We start from the raw sequence: 23,917 nt of genomic DNA on the forward strand, positions 1-23,917 counted from the left end.
TGTAGGGAGGTCACTGTAGGAAACATGTAGAGTGTTCCCCAGTTGTCCCTTTAAAGGACACAAAAAAGAAAAGGCTGCTTGATGTGGCAGTTCCCATCCTGGGCAAGGAAACAGAAATAAGCCTGGTCTTCACCCAGAAAAATCACCTCTGGGGTTTAATTTCACGAAATGTATCTAGCTATACAGAACTCTCTCCTGCCACTCCCACCCCCCCCCAAACCACACTACCCCAACAACTAGAAGTAAAACATTGTATGTCCTTTGTGATTTTTGATTAGTGAACTGAATATACCCAACCAGATCTGGGCTTACATGTGTTACCAATACAACAGTGTTTCTGTTTAAAATAGCATTAAGATTTTCAATCTAGAGCTACATTAAAGCACAGATAAAAAGGGAACGCACACATCACAGTGCGGTAACTCACAGGTACACATTTACACATGAAGTCAGGCATACTGTAAACAAAGCTCCCTCTCCCAACATCGCAATGACTCACTTCATCTGTATGTCAAACACAGTCAAGACACGATTTATTTTAATAGAAAGGAAATGTCTCCTATTCCATGTGGTACGTAACGATGCTCATTTCTATTTAATGATACCGTGCAAGCAATCCAAGAAGTTGAGTGTACTGCAAACTGCTTTGTAAGCACACCTGTGCTGCCCTACTGGAAGTAAGCTGCGTATGTGCTCATTCCATTCTACGTTAATAACCAGCAGTAGTAAAGAAGTGAGAGAGACGCTGTAATTCAATACAAGTCTCGGGAGACGTTATATTCTGGTACTTAGGACTTTATCATATATCCAGTACAAGCACTCCTAAATACAGACATTATTTCTTCCTTGCTCAAGTTTTTTCCTCAACATTTGCTCTTGACATTTTTTCTAGTATGACTTCAAAACAAAAATAAAAGAGCATTTAATATCAGACTATTTCATGTCAATCACAACAGCAAGAGGTACAAATACTCTTGGAAATACAGTGTGCATCAAGATTGGGCTCTGAATGGCTTTACTACCACACACTGTGTATTGCATAAATCCACACTAAACACAACACTGCATACAATTCATTTTACAAGCGAGTGCATCTGTGCATTTGTATATATGCTTCTCCATTCCTTGAAGCTCCTACACTCAAACTTTAGGCACCTGTGTGCATGAAAAAGAAGCTTTAGAAAATACAGTACTTCAGTTAAGAGTGAGCGAAGAGATGCATTGGGGCTCTCAGAAAATGGCGCTCTGGTGGGATACAAGACAAGGCTTAAATGAATCACACTCAATGTCAATGCAAACCACATATGCTACAGAGTCTGCAGAGGGCTCTGAAATACACGTGAAGACAGCTATTATCACTGGAGTTACCCCTCTAAAAACAACTCTTTATTGCAACAGCTCCGAACAGTGACACAATTTTGTGCCATCTTGACAGACAGACCCAGAGTTCGGGAAAGATACTTTGACTAGACAAGAGCAGGAATTCTGCCTCCCTCACATTATGTGATTTAGCTTGGTGGTTAGGGTTTGGGAATCTAAAGCACCTAAGATGTCCTCTGATGCTTTGAGAAACTTCAAAAAAATACTACGGTGCTCTGTTCTAGGGCTTCAGTTTGCCTTCCTTCACTAACTGCTCATTGAGCTGGCAAAGCTGCCTTAGAAAGCCATCATTGGGGCCAATCTCTCGCTTCTGCCGGACAGTGCTCAATGCAGACTTGACATCCATATTCTGGCGAAGCATGAGGTAGGCGATGACCAGTGTAGGAGAACGGCTGTAGCCCTCACGGCAATGCACAAACACTTGTCCTGCAGGGAAGACAGGTCACAATTTGGGTTATACTGTAATATATGTTTGAAAAGCAACATGAAATAGCTAGGATATAAAGCATAATAATATTAGTCCTCCAGCAGCTTGAGAAATGTAAATTCTGAATGCTACAGAAGACTTTCAGACCTTGGAAGAAAGGTGCTATCACTCTGTCAGTAGCCACAGTCTGTCATCAAAGGATAATGCGGAAAAAAAAATGGCTATCAAACATTCACACTAAAACATATTTGCTATTATATTACAGAGGCAAACTGTGTCTATTTACTACACCTCTCCAATCTTTTGTGGTTTAGAATAAGCCTTGCCCCTGAAGATGACCAGTACCAAAGAGCACAAATAAATGATGCAAAGTTTAAAATAAGACAGAGAAATATGTTGTTTGTCCTATATTGCATCTCTTCAAATATATCCAGCCTTTTTTTTTGCTGCCAATTCCTACGCTAACTCCGTGTCGGATTTGGATCATACCTGGCTACTTCTCTGGCTATTTATGAAGCTACATTAACACTCAAGTAAATGAAACGGCTGACTGCGCAGCAACAAGAACCAGAAACATCTAATCACACCTATGCCAGCACCAATAAAATGCTTCCCACTAACTGATTAGGGAACTCATTCTACGTATTTGTTGGGTTGTATCGGGTTTGCGTGGCAAAGTTTTGATAGCGGGGGGGGGGGGGGGGGGGCTGCAGTTGTGGCTGCTGTGAGAAGATGCCAGAAGCTTCCTCTAGGTCCAACAGAGCCCATGCCAGCCAGCTCCAAGACAGACCTGCTGCTGTCCAAAGCTGAGCCCATCAGCGACAGTGGTAGCGCCTCTGGGATAACATATTTAAGAAGAGGAAAAAAAGCCTGCTGTGCAACAGCAGCTGGGAGAGAGGAGTGAGAACATGTGAGAGGAACGACTCCGCAGCCCCCAAGGTCAGTGCAGAAGGAGGGCAGGAGGTGCTCCAGGCGCGGAGCAGAGATTCCCCCGCAGCCCCTGGTGCAGCCCATGGTGAGGCAGCTGTGCCCTGCACCCATGGAGGCCCACGCGGAGCAGATCTCCACCTGCACCCGGGGAGGAGCCCGCACCGGAGCAGGGGATGTGCCCAAAGGAGGCTGTGACCCTGTGAAGAGGAGCTGTGCTGGAGGTTTTCTGGCAGGACCTGTGGCCCCATGGGGGACCCACGCTGGAGCAGTCCTGAAGGACTGCACCCCCTGGAAAGGACCCACGCTGGAGCAGTTTGTGAAGAACTGCAGCCCGTGGCAAGGGTCTGTGCTGGAGAAGTTTGTGGAGGACTGTCTCCTGTGAGTGGGATGCCACGCTGGAGCAGGGGAAGAGAGTGAGGAGGAAGAAGCAGCAAAGATAGTGTGCGATGAACTGACTGCAACCCCCATTCCCCATCCCCTTGTGCTGCTTAGGGGGAGGAGGTAAAGAAAATCGGGAGTGAAGCTGAACCTGGGAAGAAGGGAGGGGTGGGGGAAAGGTAGGTGTTTTAAGATTTGGTTTTATTTCTCATTATCCTACTCTGATTTGATTGGTAATAAATTAAATTAATTTCCCCAAGTTGAGTCTGTTTTGCCCGTGACAATAATTGCTGAGTGATCTCCCTGTCCTTATCTTGACCCACAAGCTTTCCGTTGTATTTTTCTCCCCCTGTCCAGCTGAGGAGGGGAATGATAGAGTGGCTTGGTGGGCACCCGGCATCCAGCCAGGGTCAAGCCACCACATGAATAAGTCCTGTAGGTAGGTATCCAACATTAATAGAGCAGGTCACTGCTCCCTTTGAGAAATCTAACTTGATTTTATTGCTTCTCAGCTGCTTTCTCTTTGACCTGCTTTTCCAGACACAAAAATTTTCCCTTTCCCAAATGCAGTGGGAGATATGGCCCCAGGCTAGTCTCCAGAGTAATTTTTTTTCTGAAACAAGAGCACAGATGAACCATACACACACACTTTCATCATAACCATAACTTGCTTTGAACCACAGCAACAGAAAGCCTATTATCACATTTGCCTTGAGCTGCAGAGGCTTCTCAGCTCAAGGCAAATCTCTAATCAGTAGCAAGTTAAACAGCTGAAATAATTCATTCTCAACATTTCTTGAGAGCCTGTAGCCACAAATTAGCAAGATTTAGAGATTCTTGATCATATATGTGGAAGCAAATTGACTTCCCCTCTGCAAATGATCAGAAGCAAAAGGGTTTCCAGCCTTCCTCTGCAAAAGGCAGTGTCTTAAGGGCTGCCTTCCAGACCTTCAGTATACCAGACCTGCCTTCCAGAACTTCATGCAACTACAATGCTAAAATGAAACTTCAGGAAAATACTATTGCATCCCTCTATACTTCACTGTCCTTACTCTACATTTCATTGTCAAACCAAACTATCAAATTTCAGTAGTGAGTTAATCTTAAAACTGGCTCCAGCATCACCCAGCTACAAAGTTCCTCTTTGTTTACCACAGTAAGAAAACAGTGGCATGCACGGTAGACAACGACTAAGGCTGAAAGAATCAGCAAATAGAACAGCTACTGTAAATTCAGATTGACTCTGCAACTGTTTAGATCAAACTGAGTAGGGACAGTCATGGCACAGCTCGCACTGTTAAACTCTTCCTTCCTACTGCAACCTGTTTCAGTGAGTCACAATGCTAACTGGAAGACTCACATTTCAATTTTTAGAATTCTTCATCCTCCACCAAACTGGAGATAAAATTTATTTCCACTTGTCTCAAGCACATCACAGCTCTAGTATCCCTTTTGCCCATTTCAGATAAAGAACTTCTAGAATTGTGGGAGTTCTTGTTCCTCCTTTTTCATGTTCAGTTATGAAGTAAGAAAGAAATTAAGCATGTGTAGAAATAACTGGTATGCTGAAATAGTCAGACAACAACAAACACCATCTGGCCCACTGCACTATGTCCTAGAATTTCTGCTCTGAGGAAACACACTGTAGAGAAATGTGGCAATCAGCAAGATTGCAAATACCATCTCCAGCCTTCCTGCAATCATAGGGAATAATGAGTTAATCATCACATAAAATAATTTAATGACAATGTAATGAAAATTGTAAGGCCACAGTCTCCATCCTTACTGTACATTTGGAAATAAAAACCATATAGCAGGTTGTATGAGTACTCTTCAGCAATGCATTACTTGTATCACTTCTGCCTTTATAATTTATAATTTCTAGGGTGCTAAACCAACTTTTAGATCCTGAACTTACTTTTGTGATTTTTTTTTTCATGTGATTTACCACTTCTAAGGAAAAATAAGAACACATCTTCCCAAAAAGGCACTATTATAGGATGCAGCAGCTGTTTCACTTTTCAAAGTCACCCCTACAGTGACAGACTTCCATTTGCCATATACTGGAGACGTACATGTATAGACAGAAGATTAAGATGTCTTATCGTGTATTCTGGTGTCTTTGATCCAGCCTTGATCTGAATTCCTGACTTGGTTGTTCAGCTAATAATCTGAGCAAAGAACCATTTAGAACAGCAAAATAAATTGCTAAGAAACATATGCAGTGCACAGAAAACACGGTAGAAAGACATTTCAGTTTGCCTTACCATCCTTCTGGGAAAGTGCTTTCTCAATAAAATCAGCTGCCTCCTCAAAATAGCGACTGAGGTTAAATTCTTGTGTATCGTTAGCTTTAATGCCATGGTATGTGATGCCTGTGCCTTCATAGAACTCTGCATTAGTGTTCACATGCATGAATGACTTCCCCTCTGCTGCATTCAGAACATGGGTTATCCCCAGACGCTGCAGCCTCATAATGTTCTTGGCTATGAACCTGTATGATAAAAAGTGTCGAGAAAATGATTAGAACTTGGTGAATCATCTCAGTATTTATGATGTCCCCAGAAGGTACTGATAACCAGAACCTTTGCTTTTTCTGTTAACAGATGCTAAATATACTGTGCCCAGAAGTGAATTAGCTACAGATCATAAATTCACAGAAATATTTAGAGCCATGTTCACTACTTGTGCATGAGAGAATGCTACATTCTTGGCTGACAACCGAGCAGAGCACACATGAAATTTAATCTGTTACACCCTACTATGGCATATAATTATAACTCTTTCTGAACATAAAATTCTGACCCAAATAAGAAAATACTAGAGATAACAGAAAGCCCAGGACAGCCACTTCTAAGATTAACCATTATCTACATAAGGTAATTTAAAAAACAGTTATAAAAAGCCTCTACTGTCAGCTACCAGTGTTGCAGGGCTAGGTAAGCAGCACTTGCTACTCTAGCAGGCAGTCCAGACAAACAGACATTTTAGGGGCAATTTTAACCACTGTGAAACAGCACTGTCTGCTCCTTAGGCCAGGGGAAGATAGAAAGTAACTACGTAAAAAATGTTCCTGCACCTTCAAAGGTCTCATCTGAAGACTCCTGTGAGGTGTAGTCCTCTGTCCCTGTGCTATTCAACGTCTTTGAAGTCATGGAAAGATGTGGCAAGGCTATCCAAAGGCCAGAAATACAGCGATCTCATTCAGTCTTTGCCACTCAGTGTTTTCATCACAAGTGGTGTAATTTTCAGTGTTGTAGTTGAAATCAATATGGAAAATGGAAAAGAATCCAGGTGCGTGATGTTTAAGATGCTTAAGAGCTTAAGAAAGCATTCAGTACTTTTAGGTCAGCTAAGCCCTTTCCAGCTCCTCAGTTCTATCAAATAATTGTAGCAAAATTATTGCTTCCATCTTTAAGTGGCTAAAAGAGCACCCTACCCTATTAGTGAACAATTGAGCAGGAGGATACATAATAATCATGCTTTTCAGGCTTGATGACAACTAATTAGATCCAGTAATAATGCCATAGCTCTGATAAAAGCTCCAGGTTGTACAATGGCAAACAATCCATCTCCTTAGTAACACAACTGATCATGCACAAATCTCTACTTGTGCACTGGAACGCAATCTATAGTAGAGGAGATAACCATTAAATAATATGAGGAGACCATTGACTCCTTTTGTTGTAAAGCCACTACTTTTCATTCTGAGTCTGATTATTTCTGTACGTCAGTCCCAATATTTGCCTCACTTTCCTGGGAAGAAAAAAAAAAACCAAACAAAACCACGTATGTTTTATCACTCCATGTGGTCTCCTAGTAAAATCTGAGCCCACTGGTCAACATTAGCAGAATGTGACAGAAGGCTTTAGTTGAAAGATAATTCAGTTCCTACACACTTTGTGAAAAGATGTAGCCTGAACAGACATAATTGTTTTTAAAGGCAGCTTTCACTATGTGTCTAACCGGATGTGGAAACAGAAATCTTCTAGAAAAATCTCCCTACGGCTCAAGTCCTAAATTTCAAATACAAGGAGTTGTAACATTAAGCTGAGCTCCAGATAAGCAGTATTTGTGCAGTATCTTTTTGGACAAGTTTCTAAGACATGGCAATGCACCTAAGGGTTTTGGCTGGACACTTAGCTATTCTAAAAAAGTTAAAATAAATACCCAATTTAGTTGGTTTATATCTATATGAATCTCTGAGTGCATTCACTCACAATTTTCACATAATTCAAGGCTGTATGAACATCTAGAGCGTTCCTTTCTCCTAATGACTGTTCACCCCTTAAATTGTAGCGTGAGCAGATGAATCCTTATGCATGAGTGAAGCTTCCACATTTTCTGCTGTCTGTGCCAAACAACTATGGCAATGAGCCAAATATTTGTGACGTCTTCATTACCCAAACAAATGTTGACAGTTTTTCCATCTGGCAGGACATCATCTGTGCCAGGGGAGAAGTATCAGCGCCTTGGGAATTCTGCTTGCAACACAAAAGTAAATCCTACAGTGCAAGGCCAAAACAAAAAGTGTTAATTCAGCTGTGAGTTCCTACGCTTAGTGGGGTGAGTATATTGTTTAAGTAATAGTATATAGATCAGTATACATCTGATAGTGGTCAGGACCAACAGGAACTTGTGTCCTGGAATTGTGGTTGAATCTGGCAACACAGACCAGCTCCCCTGGAGGCAAACTCATTCCCAGTGAATGATTTTTGCAGATTTTATAGATGATTTTCTTACACAGCTAGAAGTGAGAGTATTGGTACGCCATATTTTTCTCCCTTTCCAAGCAGTCCTTGGATCTCTCCCACCCTTAACATTTCATTTCAGCTGCATCATGTTCAATGTTGAAAAGCTAGTTCCTCCAAATGCAGAGAGATGCTAACATCAGCTGCTCCTATCTCCCTCAGAAAAAAATCACAGAATCTTGTCTGTTCTTAATATGGAAGATTGGGAGTTCCTCGTCCTGTGAGTTACACTAGTAAAAGTGTTTCTTTTGAACAGAGATGAACAATTTTACCAGCCACAAAACACAGGTCTTGAGGAACCATGCATCAGCAGTTAAGCGTACATGAGGCTATAAAGTATTGCCATATGGAATTATAAGCAAAGAAAACAGACCTTGATGGCAAAAAATGGCAGCACATTAACACACTTTAATTTACACCGTTATGTTCACACAAAATTGTTTCCTCACTGCTCCTTCCCTTACAGTCACTAAATTTAGTATTAATTTTGGGAGAATGCCTTTCATACTCCTTACAACACACCTGCGCTTCTAGCACGTTAAGAACAAAAAATTGCTTCATGGGTTACCCACACACAGTAAAGCAGCCAGAAAACTCTGATTGGGCATTCGTAACCAGATCCTTTTTACCAAATACAGTTCTGGAGGAGACATGGCTTGAATTGTTACAGGCTTCCAAGAGTCTGTGAAAAAAACCACAAACAGATTCCCTTAGCCAGTAGTTCAGAAAGCTAAACCTGCTTGCATTCCAGCAAAACACTGGTTTTGACAGGACACGGTTGCTCTGAATAAAAAACGTATCCTCCAGTGATATTACATTTTTACTCGTCTTCACCAATCTTGTCTAATCTTCTTGAGAGGTTAGAACTGTCTAGTGTAATATGCAAAAACATAATTTTCAAAATATTTTATCATTTTACCTCTGTGTTTTCATTAATTATGATTTTCATGTATTGCATGGAAGATCTAGTACTTTGGCTCTGCCTGTAACTTGAAGTCATTTGACAAACAAATTTTTATTCTACACTACAACCCAATTTAATCTCATCTGCCTGAATGTCTCTGCGTTGTCACTTTTATCTAAAGATGAGTTACTCATGAGGAAAGACAGCAGCACCCCTATGCAAAATATTCTAAAAGGTTTCCAGCAGAAGTTTCTGAATCTCTGAATTTCTTCCTGTGAGTTCCTGTTCAAATTCTATTGCTTTTATGCCATGCACTGGGATTCCAATCCCCCCATGTTAAAACTCTACAGATGTGGTGACTCTGAATTCTTATTGTTGCAAAATCTCTGCCGCTTGTAGTCATAAATGTGGCCCTTTATTGCAGAAAGGTTTGATCCATCCAAGTCAAAGCAGAGATCTGAATGTCAGATCAAATGACCGCGTTACTTTGTTCTCCTGCTGTATTGCCTTCCCGGACTTCCCCGTAGCTCAATGCAAAGTGCTTCCAATGACTCCTCAGAGATTCAGTAAGGAGATTTGTGCAACAAAGGCCAAAACTGAGGTATGAAGTGAGCGCCAAGCAGATGCACAGTGCAGCAAGTCAGCTTCAAATACGAGATGTATTCCAAGCTCCGCGCAGATGCTAAAGCAGAACAAGACAGGCTAATGAACTGCAAATACAGGCCCCAAACAAAGCTATGGCTTATTTCTTGCACACCGTAGTAAAGGCTTTATTGATGCCTTGCACACAGTTGGACCCACATACGCACAAGGCCTGAGAGGCCGAGTGCAAAGGAGGTTTGCTTCCCCAGCAGTTCGTAGGAGAAGGAGTCAAGTCAGGAAAACAGATCTCTCTTCAGCCTTATCTCTACACAAGGACAGTACAAAAGAGGGACATGTAGCTGGAAATGGTGTGAGAGCAGATCTGCACAGTTTCAAATTCTTTCAGAATGACAACTAATATAGCAAATGCTACTTACAATGCAGTATGCCACAACCCTACTTGATAGAAAAAAATCCTCGTAAGAATTAGTATTATTTCCAGTTTGAGAGTATCAAAGTTCACCCTGCAGCGATTGAATCTTAATAGACATTCACCCATTCAACTATACCTCAGCATTATCTAACTCTCTATGGATGCTTCAAAGATATTATTGCCTACGAAGTCTTGATAAATTAAGTAGGTTGTCTGTTCCCACTGTGAGACAGCTTTTTCAGCCCACAAAGTTATTTCTTACCTCTGGCTGTCCTCCACAATTTTTCAGAATCCTTTTAAAAACACTGACAGTAGAACTGCACGTTGTCCGTTAGTCCAACTAACGGTTAAACTGTTCTTATGCTACGTTTGCAGCATAAGTTTTGCACTGGTGCTCCAGATATTTTTCGTTGTCAATTATTACATAAAAAGCCCTTCTCAGTGGCAAAGCTTTCCACCAGACGGACATTTTCCATCCTGCAACTTACACATGCATTCTCTGTTCCTAGACAACCTTGCATCTGAATGTATTAAGGCCCATGCTGTGTCATTGAAATCAATTACTGAACAATGAAAACTACTCTGTAGTAGCCACCTATCTTCAAAATTATTTTTTAATTATTTACTGCACAAATCACCTTGCAGGCTATGACTTCATTTCTTCCAGCTGAAAATATGAAGGAGAAGGTGGCTGTCAGATGTCAGATTGGCCATTGAGATAGTAATTTCGGTCCTATCTCTAGATGTGCATGTCCTGCATCAACTGGCAGTGACAAACATAATTTGGTTTGGCTTAGGAGAAAGTTAATGAAAACCTATGGGTCTGACATATTTCTTTAGGAGTTACAAGCTTCAAATAAAAACAGGGATCCAGTATACTACGCACGTATCAGAAAGTCCCCAGTTTCACAGAGTGTACAAAAATGGACAAAAAGGGGAAAGAGAATCAGCAGGATCTGATAGGATTGGAACAGATAACTGAAATCATAACCTTGCTGCAAAGAATAAACATCATACAACTGAGAAAAGTGCCACTGGTGAACCCTGAACACTTTTCCCCATTTAAGGGCTTTCATCATAGCCATACCTGTATCGCTCTGGCTCCCATCATGTGCATGAATACTTAATTAGGATGAGGTTTTTTAGGGCTTAGAGTGCAGAAACATTTGTTTGACCAATCCCAGACAGGGGTGGCGATTCCTATTAAAGTCTTGCTTCCTCTGGGTCATTTTGCACATGGTTAAACAGAGATCCATATTGCTACTTTGCTTGTCCTTCATGTTCCAGCTCATTCCACTCATCTGACATATGGTTATTACACTGGTGTTGTGGTCGGGCTTCTGCAGATGATGATGTACATATACCTCAGGGCATCTTGTCTCTCCTCCCTCTTCTGTGTGGATGACCACAACTTGTTAGCAAGAGTAGGAAGTATCAGGAGAAACAAAAGCCCAGCGCTGACACAACTGAGCAGGTGTGTTTCTGAAGCGACCTAATTAATCTCGTTTCAGCTCTATTTTAGCTCAGATTTGGGATTTCAACAGGGTCCTGAACATTTCAGCAGATGCCATTTATGAGCTGTGCCTCGTCACCTGCCATGTCGGGCGCCAGCAGGAGCCCCGGGCAGCCTGCCGCCCGGCTGCTCAGGCCTGGCAGCCACAGGCCTCCCGGCTGACAGCTCCCCTGAGCCTGAGACCCCCGGGCTGCGCAGCCTGGACTGGGGTCGGGAGGGCATCCCGGGGCCCCGTCAGATCCAGCAGATTCTGCCCCACAGGCTGACTTGCCTCCGGCTCACACTCCTGATCAGGCAGCTACTCAGTGAACGCCCTGCGCCTCACAGCCCTGCCCAGCCCCGCAGCCCCCCGCCTCACAGCCCCGCCCGGCCCCGCAGCCCCCCGCCTCACAGCCCTGCCCAGCCCCACAGCCCTGCCCCTCACGGCCCTGCCCCTCACAGCCCCGCCCGGCCTTGCAGCCCCCCACCTCACAGCCCTGCCCGGCCCCGCAGCCCCCCGCCCGGCCCTGCAGCCCCCCGCCTCACAGCCCTGCCCAGCCCCACAGTCCTGCCCCTCACGGCCCCGCCCGGCCTTGCAGCCCCCCGCCTCACAGCCCCGCCCGGCCTTGCAGCCCCCCGCCTCACAGTCCCGCCCGGCCCCGCAGCCCCCCGCCTCACAGTCCCGCCCGGCCCCGCAGCCCCCCGCCTCACAGCCTGCCCGGCCCCGCAGCCCCCCCGCCTCACAGCTCTGCCTGGCCCTGCAGCCCCCTGCCTCACAGCCCCCCGGCCTCACAGCCCTGCCCGGCCCCACAGCCCCCCGCCTCACAACCCAGCCCCTCACAGCCCTGCCCGGCCTCGAAGCGCTGCATGGCCCTGCAGCCCTGCCCCTCACAGCCCGGCCCCTCACAGCCCGGCCCCTCACGACCCTGCCCCTCACAGCCCGGCCCCTCACAGCCCGGCCCCTCACGACCCTGCCCGGCCTCGCAGCCCTGCGCCCCTCACGACCCTGTCCCTCACAGCCCGGCCCCTCACGACCCTGCCCGGCCTCACAGCCCGGCCCCTCATAGCCCTGCCCGGCCTCGAAGCGCTGCATGGCCCCGCAACCCTACCCCTCACGGCCCTGTCCCTCACGACCCTGCCCCTCACGGCCCTGTCCCTCACGACCCGGCCCCTCACAGCCCGGCCCCTCTCGACCCGGCCCCTCACGACCCTGCCCCTCACGACCCTCCCCCTCACAGCCCGGCCCCTCACGACCCTGCCCCTCACGGCCCAGCCCCTCGCAGCCCTGCCCGGCCTCGCAGCCCGCCTACCCCATCCCTCCGCTCAGGCGCCCAGGAGCGCAGCGCTGCCGGGCTTACGGCCACGGGCCCCCCGCCTCCGCCGCCGCCCGCCCCGGCCCCGCTCCGGCGCACTCACGCGTTCCCCACGTGGATGCGCGGCACCACCTCGTTGCTGTGCGCGCTGGGGAGGCTGTAGCAGCCGCTCCCGTTAGCCAGGAGGTCGTTCAGCTCCTCCACCGAGATCTGGTAATCGGACATGGCCGGGCCCCAGCCGCTCCCCGCCGCCCAGCCGCAGGGCCCCTGGGCGCAGCAGCTCGGGCCCGCCGCGCTCCCGCCCCGCCCCGCCCGGCGCCGGCCGCCGCCTGATGGGCGGAGCCCCGGCAGCTGCTTCGGCCGGCGGCGTCCATCGCCGGGGCGCGGAGCGGAGCGGAGCGTCCGCGGGGCCGGGCTGCGCCCCTCGCCGCTGCCCCCCCGCCCGGCGCCGCCGCCCCGGCCCCGGGGATGGACGCCGCAGGCCTCACCCTGAAGCTGCTGCTGGTCGGGGACAGCGCCGTGGGGAAGTCCAGGTGCTGGCCGTGCGGGCGGGCCGCGGCGCTCCCCGCAGCGGGCTGAGCTCTCGGCTTCTCTCCCCACAGCCTCCTGCTGAGGTTCACTGACGGCGCCTTTGAGCCCTGCCTGAAGCCCACCATCGGTGAGTCCGGCCCCGGCCTGCGGACCTGGGCGCTCCTTTCCCTTCGGGTCCCGCGGGCGAGAGGCGGCGGCGGGAGCGGGCATTCGGCAGCTCCTCCTGACAGGCCTTCCCTTCTCACGCCTTAGGTGTTGATTTTAAAGTGAAGAGAATGGTGGTGGACGGCCATGCGGTGCAGCTCGCAATATGGGTAGGTCTTGTGCCAGGCTGATAAGGATAGCTTTTCTTCTTGACAGATGCGAGCACTTCAAGAGCTGCTTCTTGTGGGTCTTTTTTCCCTCTTCCTCCCCCCCCCCCCCGAAGTCTTCTGCATGTCGAGATTGTGTGCTTAGGATGCAGGCGCGCACAGGATGAGCATCTGTCGTGATCGTACGACAAACAGCAGTTGCAGGCACGGTTCTTTCAAAACACCGATAAACGCTTCGTTGCTCTAGCTTTGGGAGCTCTTTCAATTCCAGTAGAGATGTTGATTGCTCTTTCCCACACTTACCTGGGTTTCTCCAGCCCTGTGTGTAGGGTCAGGCTTGTGAAGATGGGGCCTTGCCCCGAAGGCGGGCGTTCCATGCCCGCACGGCCCAGCAGCGCTCCCAGGACAGACAGCGCTTGAGTAAACTGCAGAAAAGTGATGTTCTGGGGGATGAGTTGCAAGATTTCCTGTAGGGACTGTGCTGAGACTCTGTGTGTACTATACCAGAAACAGTCCGGGTGCTTTATTTTGGTTAAAATCATGGGAGGGGGGAAACCCAACTTGGTCCTGAACTATATTTCTATTTAAAGGTTGGTTCAGATTTACTGGGAGACTTGAGCATTTGTCCTGCACTTCCTGATGCTATATTTCCAGCACGTGCAAAATCAGATTGCAGCTGTGTGGTCAGGATTATTTAGAATATTAAAGCACCACTTCTGTTCTCCTAAATGGAATGAAAGAGCCCTAGAAGGAAGAGACTTTATGTGTACGGTCATAGGTATTTGAGAAAGAACACGCCATTATGAATTAAGTAATTGGGACTATTGGAAAAAGAGCACAAATGTGCCTTGGGCTGGTATTAACAAAAGTAATACAAATGCCAAAACTTGAATTATTTTCCTGGTTTTGTTCACGCTTTGCGTACAGAATGCAGAGCAAGAGTGATAAAGTCACGCTTGCTGTAGCCAGTGAAGGTACGTATGGGCTGTGTTCTGAACACGCTGCACACAAAGAGAAGCTTTGCTGAGAGTACCCAAGGTAGGTTTGACCCTAATAATCACACGGGGTGTGTCGCCTTGCTGTGAAATGAAAAGCAAGGCCAGGACTTGCACAAGTTGTGTAGCTGGAAAAGGCACTTTTGTGGCAGCCTGTAACAGCATTAGGAGAAACTGCTAATTAGGGAGAAAAAAACCCCCAAAACAGTGGAGTTGTACAATGTTGAATAAAAACTTTTAATGCGTGTACAGCGCATCAAGGTCAAAAAGAGGCTTCTGCTTTAGTGTCCATGTGTGCATGGGTGCCTAAGAGTACAATTGCCTTAGTAACGATGACGTGAATTAAGTAAATACATTGCCAATTTTAGTTTCTTTTTTAACAAAGAAGAAATAAATTACAACATAGCTGTTAGTCTGTCTGCTGTAATATGTACATAAATTTAAATAAATTTTTTTGGTAAAAATAATATTTGTGTAATTCTTCTGCCTCCTTGTTTGTTCTAAGGGTTTTTGAATTTCACGTTGCACTTAGGAGCTATCTTGGAGATTCGTGAGAATAAGTGTGACGTACTGCAGTAATAATTGAATGAAACTACTGATTTTAAATTTCTTATCTGCTTAGAATCTTAGTAAACTTGAAGTAGTTCTTTCTAACTGGATTCTCCTTTCCTGCTGTGGAGGAGCAAAGGGAGATTTTTCTGAACCACTGTGTCTCCTTTCCTGCAGTGTCTCTCACTGGAAAACCAGTTACTCCTCACCTCAGTCCAGCTGATTATTAACCGATTAAGCCTAGCTGCTTGGCTTGCAACAAGAGCCTTTTATGTATTTCTCTCGAGTCCCATTGACTTTCTTGTTGTCTCACTCATGTTACAGGTGTCTGTGCTTATCCCTTTAACCCTCCATCAAGTCCTCTCCATGCTTTTCTACCCCTCCTTGTCCATTTTCTGTTGCTGCTGCTGCTAATGTTTTCTGACTGCTTCCCTCATTCTGTTGTCTTATGGTTTCACATATCCTTAGTGGTCAGGAAAAATTTAACTTTGTTTATCTTGTGTAGTTTAAAATACCTTTCTTGTTCTAAGTATATTTGATTTTATGTGTGTGTGTAGTGTTTTGTTGGGTTTTTTTTTTTTTTTTTCCCCTCTGTAGGACACAGCAGGACAGGAGCGCTTTAGAACACTGACTCCCAGTTATTACCGAGGAGCTCAAGGGGTTATTTTAGGTAGGAGGTATATGGAAGAAAACATGATTACAAAAAGTGTGGTCTTTATTACTACTTAAATGTGCATGTATTTACAAAGGAGGCTGTCTGAGAGAATCAGAGGAACAGTTATCATCTTTATAACATTACTGCATCATTAGCTCAAACACTGGCAGGAAGTAATGCCGCTTCAAAATATTTTAAATTAAAAATACAGAGATGTTATGCTGCAAGCTGTTCAGTGGATGAATTATTAGCTTTGTAGAAATTACTTTGGTTAGTTTCGAGTAATAAGGGAAATTGGGTATTGTGTTGGGTTTTTTTTTTTCCCCCACAATGTTTTTACTTTTTTTTTTCCCCAGACACTGTTGATGTGATTACTGTAGGACATGAGGTTTGTAGCACAAGTAATGGATGGCTAGCCCCTTTCTGTGTGATAACACCCATGAGAAAAAGAAGGGATTCTTATTCATGGGGATTGTGAAGGCTGAACACCTTGCTGTACAAAATAATCTTTCTACGATGCAGCTTTTTAAACCTTAGTGATTAAGTGGAGTTGTGAAGTTACCAGTGACCAAAGTCACTTTTTACTTAGAATCCGTGTTTTTCGCAACAGTGCATGCATGCAGTCACACATTAAATGAGGTGCCAAAATACCTATTTTGAAATATTCTGTGTGGCCCAATTTGGAACTATTAACAGCTGTAAGATTTCAACTGGTAAGCCTGATTTCCAGTCACAGACCTATTGGAGAGATGCTCATGTTCTGCAATCCCTAGTGACTCGGGGTGAGCACAGCCAATGTGTTCCAGCTCTGGGAAGAGGGTATGGTTGATGCATCTTTCTGTAATTCCCTAATACTGCTTGGGGTTTTTTTTTTTGGGGGGGCGGGGGGGGGGGGGGCAGTAGTTTGCTAGTAGGGACTAAGTTCTGCCATAATGAAGTAAACATTGTTCAAGACTCTACAGCTGTTAAGCTCCTTTTCCTCTGTTACCAGTGTATGATGTTACAAGAAAAGACACTTTCACAGGACTAGAGAGCTGGCTGAATGAGCTGGAAATGTATACCACCAAAAGCAACACCGTGAAGATGTTAGTTGGCAATAAAACTGATAAGGTCAGTTTAGAAATGCATCCTCTTACACTCTTCCACAGATTACTTCGTCGTGATAGAGTATAAATGTGAATAAGTGCTGAAACTAACACATCTCTGATATGTTCTGTGACTGAAGAACCTAGGTTGGGCAGGCTCCACTTACTACCTCATTTTTGAAGCAGATCTTGTTAAAGACTTTCATGGAAACTCTCCTGGAGACATGCAATTGATGAGAGAGATTCTTCTGAGATAGTGAGGGGTTCTGCCTAAAAACCACTGTATACCATTGATGTTAACTGCAGTGCAGCTGCTTGCTTTTTGACCAGACTGTTTTGGACAGGTGGTGGGGAAGGAGAATTCAGCTCTTCAGATGGCTGTAGAGTATGCATCTGTATGGGGGTGAGGTGTGCTGGTTGCTGTACGTTTCTGGGGTGTTTTGACATCTCTTGGATGCCTGTTGCATAGCGAGATGTTTCATTCCTGCTTTACTGCAAGAGGTTTCCAGCATGGCTATCCTGAACTAGGTTCTCTTCTGCCCCCTTCAAAATCTATCAATTTTTGGATCCTTTGATATGCCTTTTCAGCTATTCGACTACTGAAACCTCCTTACTGGCATGTATCCTGCTCCTGGTTGATTCAGAAGGTAGCAACACATTTAATTTCCTACTATTTTGATGTTGCTGCTGTTTAATTTGCCCCCCTAACAGCCTGCCTAGCGGTAAGCTGTCTGTAGAGTGGGAAAATCCAGTTGCTGATTACTACATGGCTTTATAGACTTTTTTCTTTTCAGCAAAACTTCATTTCTGCCGTGGTGCTTTTCCAGGGACTTCCTGAAAGTGGCAAGTATAGCTTATTTTAGTTATGTTCTTCATTCATCTCTGCAGCCTGATCGTGAAGTAGAGAGAAAAGAAGGACTCCAGTTTGCTAGGAAACGCTCACTGCTTTTTATAGGTATGTAACTCCCAAAAACTTGTATATTCATATGTTTATTTTGGTATTGCTAAGCGTGAATGAAGTGTACAATTGTATTTCAGGTTGGTAGGTTGATTTACCTTTTTTTTTTATAGTACCTAATTAATATGGGTTCCTTTTGCTGCATTAGTTCATACGCATGGATGTAGGTTTTAACTTTTTTCGGAGATGCTCTGCATTGACTGCAATTAGAAGTACTTTTCTCTGAAAGAGACTTACTTCATATACTGTGTAGGCATGAATTTTATATTTTCTTGAAACTAGCAGGATTTTTTAAATTCAGAGCCCAGAAGACTAGAATTTTTCTCCTGACTTATGTCAGCAAGGACCTTGGGTAATCTCTTTTTCATTTCCAGGTTTCTGTTGCAGCTACATAAGAGAAAATGTTCTTAGACCAACAATAAAATGCACAATGTGAAGATATAAAGATGGGGAACAAATTGTGTGGTTTTTTTTTTAAAAAAAAAAAAGTACCTTTTAGGTGAAGCTGCTTGAAAAGATTTCCAGAAGGAACTGGAACAAACACATAGGGGACAAGATGTAATTCCCTCTGCATTCTTTGTTTCCCAGCTTAGTTATGGAATAATTATTTTGTAGATTTACTGTCACAACCTGAGAACAATTTCTGTTCCGTCATTATGGAGAGAATGGGGAGCTGTGGAATTTTTTTAGGTGGAAAAATGAGATGCTTGACGGGGATGCGTTTCTGTTTATCATGTTCAACTGAAGTGTGCCTTCAAGGGAGAATGGAGAGGGGGTTCACTTATTTCAAAAATGTATGTCTTCTCTCTGATCACAAGAGAACTTCTTAGAAAGTGGAATACCCCCTGCAAATAAGATCATTTTTTTTTTTCCCCCCTCCACCAGAGACCAGTGCCAAGACACAGGATGGAGTGCAGCACGCCTTTGAGGAACTAGTCATAAAGATCCTGCAGACACCAGGTCTTTGGGATAAAAGCACAGAGAAGCGGGGAGTCCAGCTAATGGAATCTTCAGCACAGCAGGATAAAAGCTTATGTGGTGCATACTGTCCACTTTCTTAAACCTGCAGGTGGCTGTTCTGTCTGAATGGAGTGGACTTTTTTTTTTAAAGGGGGTGGGGGGGAAATTCCAAGCACTAGTCTGTGCCTTGTTTGACGTGCCACCAGTTGCATAGATCCAAAACCCAAACTGATTAGCAAAATACATTTTTGTTCAATAACAAAATACAATTTCTCCTTCCTTATGTACAACTGATATCTCCAGATATTTTTCTGGTAACTGTCAGATTTCTCACTATTAAATCATAGTGCTTCTAAGAGTATTGTGCTTTTGCTGTATGGCATTCAACATGGCCTTTTTCTGAAATTCCTGCCTTAGCATAAAAGAAGGTAGTACTCCATTTTGGAATATTACTGAAAAGCTGCTCTTCCCCCAGCATGGCATGGGAGTCTTTTATGCACCCAAGTTTCCTTAAATGTAGTTAACGGTTGGGAGTCACCCTGAGCAGTGACATTGTTTCCCTATTTCAGATGGTTTTAAGTAGTCGAAATTGCTACATGTCCCTAGAGAGTAAGTTGAGTTACTATTTAATTTTAGGGTTGTAGTGAAGAGGCATATCTATTAACATTTGGCACAATTCCTGTGCAGTATGCTGTAGGTTACCCCTTGCTGCTCTTAAATACGTTGTGCCAAGGATCAGTGGTGAAATGGAGTTTTCATTTTGGGGTGGTTTACACTGTGGGTCCTTTTTGTAGTTAACGGGGCTCTCTGCAAACCCATGTTCCTGCCCTTGTTCAGCAATTGCAGGGCTAAAATTAAGTTTAATATAAAATGTGCTGGTTATGGAAGACTTTCCACTAGGATGGGTCTGTCAATATATTGTCAAACCCATTAGGAAGTTCTGTCAGATAACCACCTCTTTTTACCTTCCCCCTGTTAAACTTGCTGCCTTTTCTTGCAAACAAACCGAGTCATGGAAGATGTTAACCTAAACTCCGATCATGGTAGCAATGCCTCTAGAAGGTTGGCTGGTTGGCTGCCTGCAACACTGTGGAAGTATCAGATTTGGGGACAATATTAAAAGCATTTAAAATGTAAACTGAGGTGCTTGTAAATGGGTGACAAATCCAAAGACAGTCATTCATTACAGGACATTGTCAAGCCAGAACAGAAGAACTGCCCTTTTCTTAAGATGCATGTTTTGATGATTCATTGCTATCAAGTTAATTTATATTGGTGGGTGCGCCTTCCTGAGTACTGCCAGTGATTTGTCATGAGTGATACTACAACACAGCTGAAGGCAAGGCGTATAAAGTTCAGCTTCACTTTGGAACTATTCTAGCTTGTTCTCTGCAAAGTTGCTCTTTGTGGAGCTGTTTTCTTCTGTGAAAAGTGTGCTTGTATAATTGTTGCTAAAGTGAATAGAAATACCTGCATTGGGTTTTTGCATCAGCTTCTGTCTGCCTTGCAATGGATGCAAGTGGCTTGCATAGCTGGAATATCACTCCTGTGTATTTCCCTCTGCTGAAATCAGTCTGAGGGAGATGTCAGATCTTACAGTAGTTTTTAATGTCTTCAGCAGTAGAAACACATCTGCTTACTGCCAGCTGAAGGACTGCTTCTTACACTTCCATCTTGGTTTGGGTCTATAAGATGTTCCTTTGTAATAATTACTCATATCAGCTTATGAGAGAGTAGAAGAGAAAGTTGTTTCTGTTGGTGTGACCAATAGCAACTGGGTAGGCAAACTATAAGCAGATCACAGAGGCCATGGATTGTTAAACTACTGAGCGCCTATCAGCAAAACGTGAGCATGCCACAATTTGAGATTGTCAGGAATCTCCAGGGGTAACTGCAAACAGAGCAGGCACACAAGAAAATAAGACTAGGAAGTCAAGTTCAAAAGATGGGAGGCCATGGCAACTGTAACAAAGCCATAAAACCAGGTGGGAAGGCTAGGAAGGAGACAACCATGAGAAGACAGAGATGGATGACTTGCGATCAGCAGGCCATACAATGGGCCTGGTGCACTCTGCTGTTTGTATTGTTTTTTTCTGGTGATGGGCATGGCTCTTGTGCAATGAGCCTGTCACCAAGGTAGTCACTTCTTTCCTACATTTCCTGGGGTTAAGGAAGAGACTGGAGAGAAGACTCTGTTCTGTTGCTGTCCTCTTGAATGTGGGCAAAACTGCTTAGCTGGTCTGTGCCACAGTTGGTATCTGCCTTCCTTAGAAGGCCTCGCTTTTAAGAATGGTGTATTTTTTAGAAATAATTAAGCAGCTGGCAGCCCTTTTAAAAGTAACATCATCTTCCTTTGCATCATGCTTCAGTTTGCTGCCAATGCAATCCTGCTGAATGAATGCTTCCTCTGTTGTATTGGGGGAGGGGGGGAAACCCTGAAGCAAAATCCACCTTGATTAATTTTTGTTGTTGTTTATAGTAATAACAATTTTTGAGGGAAGTGAGCTAAATGGTCTTTCATTCAGGTTTGAATATAGTCAGGTCTGAAAGTAGTAATGTAAATATATACACTCATTTTTACTAGAAACTATAAGAACTGTGCCTACAGTTCCAGATTTGCAAAATGAAATGTAAAATCGAATATTTAGGTCTGAGCGAACTATTCCTGTTATGGAATGCTTATATGCAGTGAAAAAGGTATCATCTGATTGTCTGGCTTTGCCTTTCTAACCTCAAATATCAAGGAAAACAAACTATATTACAAATTTGACTGGTGGTATCACTGGAAATTACCACAGATACTCTTGCTATGACATCAGAAGCTAGTCCATGACATGGTGAAAGTCCTGTGAACGTGAACAAATAGCTCTGGCAAAGCCAGGCCCTGTGCAGTATTTAGCCTACTCTGTGATAGTTGCCAGTTGTGAGCAAAGAGCAGCGATAAAGAAAATTCTAGGTGCTGTTGACTATTTGATTTGCAAGAACAAGCTAGAATTTGGTACATGTTTCTAAAATTATTGTGCCCCCACACTTCAGTCAACAGTTTTGGTTTGTGGGGTTTTTTTGGTTGGTTTTTTTTTTTTACACCAAGATGGTAATTTTTTTAACTGAAAAACTGCTAATAAGCATCTTAAACTATTTGAATTATAAATTGAACAAAGGTAAGAGAAAAGAGACCTGCTATCAGCATGAAGCGTTTGCAGAGATCCTGTTGGGAAATTCCACTCCTCCTTATCACTAGATGTTTTAAAACTGTAGCCAGTTAATATCTTGTTGAATGACTGTCAAGTGAATTTGTCTTCTGATGAAGCTTGAGCTAAAATAGATCAAGGAAGCTTTTGATCCAGGTTCATGCTTCTGTGAACAGAAAAACCCTTAAACAATATTGCAACTCTCACTGAGAGTTGAGGCACAATATGACTAGTTTGGCACATAAACAGGAAAATATTATGGAAGAGGGTTAGGTAGCTCTGGAATGAGAGCACTCCCCTTCCTGTCTCTGCAAGTCTGAAATATTATTCCTGTTTCTACTGCTTCTGCAAAGCAATGCAGACTTGTAGTGCTTTCTCCAGCAAAAGCTGTTCCAGGGTTTGTTGGGGGATGCTGACAGGGGAAAAGCTGGGTGAAGGGATTTGAGGCTGAGTAACTTCGCAAGACTTGTTTTCACTTAAGGCTTCCCCTTACCTTAAGATCTTGTGTGGATAATAAGCCTCCACCCGCACAGACCCAGCATTTTAACCTGGGCAAGATTTAGGTAATGGTACCCCCAAGTCTGTGTCATGACAATGCCTCAGATGGTAAGGAAGTCTTCAGGTAAACGTAGAGCAGGGGCTTGCTTTAGCCTTTGAGTCACCAAATGAAAGTGATGATAGAAAGGGTAAGGACAGGGGGGAAAAAAACCCCAAAACCAAATCCACACCAACCCGAATGTGTTCCTGCTTTCATATCTTGTTAAGTTTGTTTATATGCATATTTAAATGGGAGTGCTGGGAAAAGGAAAATGAAGTAGTGACAAAGAACAGCAAGAGAACATGGTGACTTTGCACGTGACTGCAGAAATGAGAAGGTGGTGGGGTGTTTAAAAAAAACCCAAAACTATATATATATATAGGCAATGAATAGGGCAACATAACAACTGTGAGAGGCAGCCCAGTAAAGATTCTTACAAGAATGGTATCACAAACTTGTTACCTCTTGCACAGGAGGATCAGAAGCAGATTGGCCAGATCGAAAGGCAGTAAGAAGCTCTTGGAAAGGCGAGCCGAGATACAAGAAAGGCCAGGGAGGGTGGACTGTTGGAACGAGCGCCTTCAGAGGAGGTAGCTGGTTCCATTTGGTCCAGGGGGGCAGGGGTGTGCATGTACATAGAAAGGAAGGGGGTTGCATAATATTAGGGGATGGACTGACAGTTTACAAAAGCGGAACTACAGCTGTCAGCCTTTCATTTCCACTGATAATGTTTCTGAAAAGCTGCACTGCCCCCCACGCAATTATATCCACAGAAGGGCTCCTGGAGAAAGAGTGCTTATTATTAACAGCTAGTGTTATGTATTCTCCTACAGAAGACTTGACTGAGAATGCTAATAAGTTGGTCATTGGTGTACAAAGGGAATACGATGTGTAAGAGTAGGGAAAAAAAAGGATGAAGTATACTTCCATTAATTACAGTTTTCTTACAGTGCCTGACAAAACCCACAGCAATTTTTTTTCACAGCAGAACACCAGACCCTTTAAGCAAGACTGCTACACAATCCTGGATCTCCTCACAGAGCATTAGGTATGCTGCTTGCACACAGGTTTCACTTTATAAAAATGTACATATCACAAAAAGCTGGGTTAGAGGTGTCAGGGTTCTAATCTGTGCACATCTCAGTCATGTTGAAGGTACGTATTTTTTATAGTAAATTGTCATCTTAATCCTATTGCAAATCTGGTTGGAGAAACAGATTCTTCAAAACCATCTAAATGCATGTTTGAGCTCACTGACTGAAGCACGCCCTGGATGTATTGTACACAACTGATTTTTAGAAAGGGAAGCCGTTTCAAATACGGCTGGTGTATGGAAGACCACCTGAAAACTGCAGATATTAACCAAGGCTTATCCTTCAGTACTACAAACCATAAGAAATATGAAAGACTACATGAATTTTTAGGTGTGAGCAAGGTGGGGAGAGGGATAAGGGGGAGGAGTTTCAGTTTGCTGAAGTATTTTGACTTAGAGCTTTTGGCACTATTTACAAAGCAGGACTTTGAATTCAAGTAAATTTGCATTCTGATTTTTCT

The 23,917-nt window shown here is 44.3% G+C and overlaps 2 protein-coding genes across 2 annotated transcripts; one reads left to right on the forward strand and one right to left on the reverse strand.

Annotated features, from left to right (window-relative positions):
• Positions 1–511: 511 nt before the first annotated feature.
• DUSP3 (dual specificity phosphatase 3) lies at positions 512–12,833 on the reverse strand. Its single transcript, XM_075722924.1, has 3 exons — positions 12,694–12,833; positions 5,383–5,609; positions 512–1,806 (listed from the first exon to the last, which is right to left on the reverse strand). Exons 1-3 carry the CDS (start codon positions 12,813–12,815, stop codon positions 1,601–1,603), a joined length of 555 nt encoding a protein of 184 aa, XP_075579039.1. The 5' UTR covers positions 12,816–12,833; the 3' UTR covers positions 512–1,600.
• A 225-nt stretch (positions 12,834–13,058) lies between these two features.
• On the forward strand, positions 13,059–18,995 carry LOC104030653 (ras-related protein Rab-18-B-like). The gene is made up of 7 exons (XM_075722919.1): positions 13,059–13,123; positions 13,193–13,248; positions 13,374–13,435; positions 15,574–15,646; positions 16,623–16,741; positions 17,605–17,671; positions 18,560–18,995. The coding sequence occupies exons 1-7, from the start codon at positions 13,059–13,061 to the stop codon at positions 18,733–18,735; spliced, it is 618 nt and encodes a 205-aa protein (XP_075579034.1). The 3' UTR covers positions 18,736–18,995.
• Positions 18,996–23,917: the final 4,922 nt, after the last annotated feature.

Source organism: Pelecanus crispus, chromosome 18 (genome assembly GCF_030463565.1).
Source record: "Pelecanus crispus isolate bPelCri1 chromosome 18, bPelCri1.pri, whole genome shotgun sequence".
NCBI classification, from domain to species: domain Eukaryota; kingdom Metazoa; phylum Chordata; class Aves; order Pelecaniformes; family Pelecanidae; genus Pelecanus; species Pelecanus crispus.

Bases quoted from the DNA above. Each gene is read 5' to 3' on its own strand.
- DUSP3 (XM_075722924.1), bottom strand. From the start codon at position 12,815: ATGTCCGATTACCAGATCTCGGTGGAGGAGCTGAACGACCTCCTGGCT. The intron at 5,610-12,693 runs GTGAGTGCGCCG...TTTATCATACAG, and splicing joins CGCATCCACGTGGGGAACGC to GTTCATAGCCAAGAACATTA. The intron at 1,807-5,382 runs GTAAGGCAAACT...TCTTCCCTGCAG, and splicing joins AGCACTTTCCCAGAAGGATG to GACAAGTGTTTGTGCATTGC.
- LOC104030653 (XM_075722919.1), top strand. From the start codon at position 13,059: ATGGACGCCGCAGGCCTCACCCTGAAGCTGCTGCTGGTCGGGGACAGC. The intron at 16,742-17,604 runs GTCAGTTTAGAA...TCATCTCTGCAG, and splicing joins TTGGCAATAAAACTGATAAG to CCTGATCGTGAAGTAGAGAG. The intron at 17,672-18,559 runs GTATGTAACTCC...CCCCTCCACCAG, and splicing joins ACGCTCACTGCTTTTTATAG to AGACCAGTGCCAAGACACAG.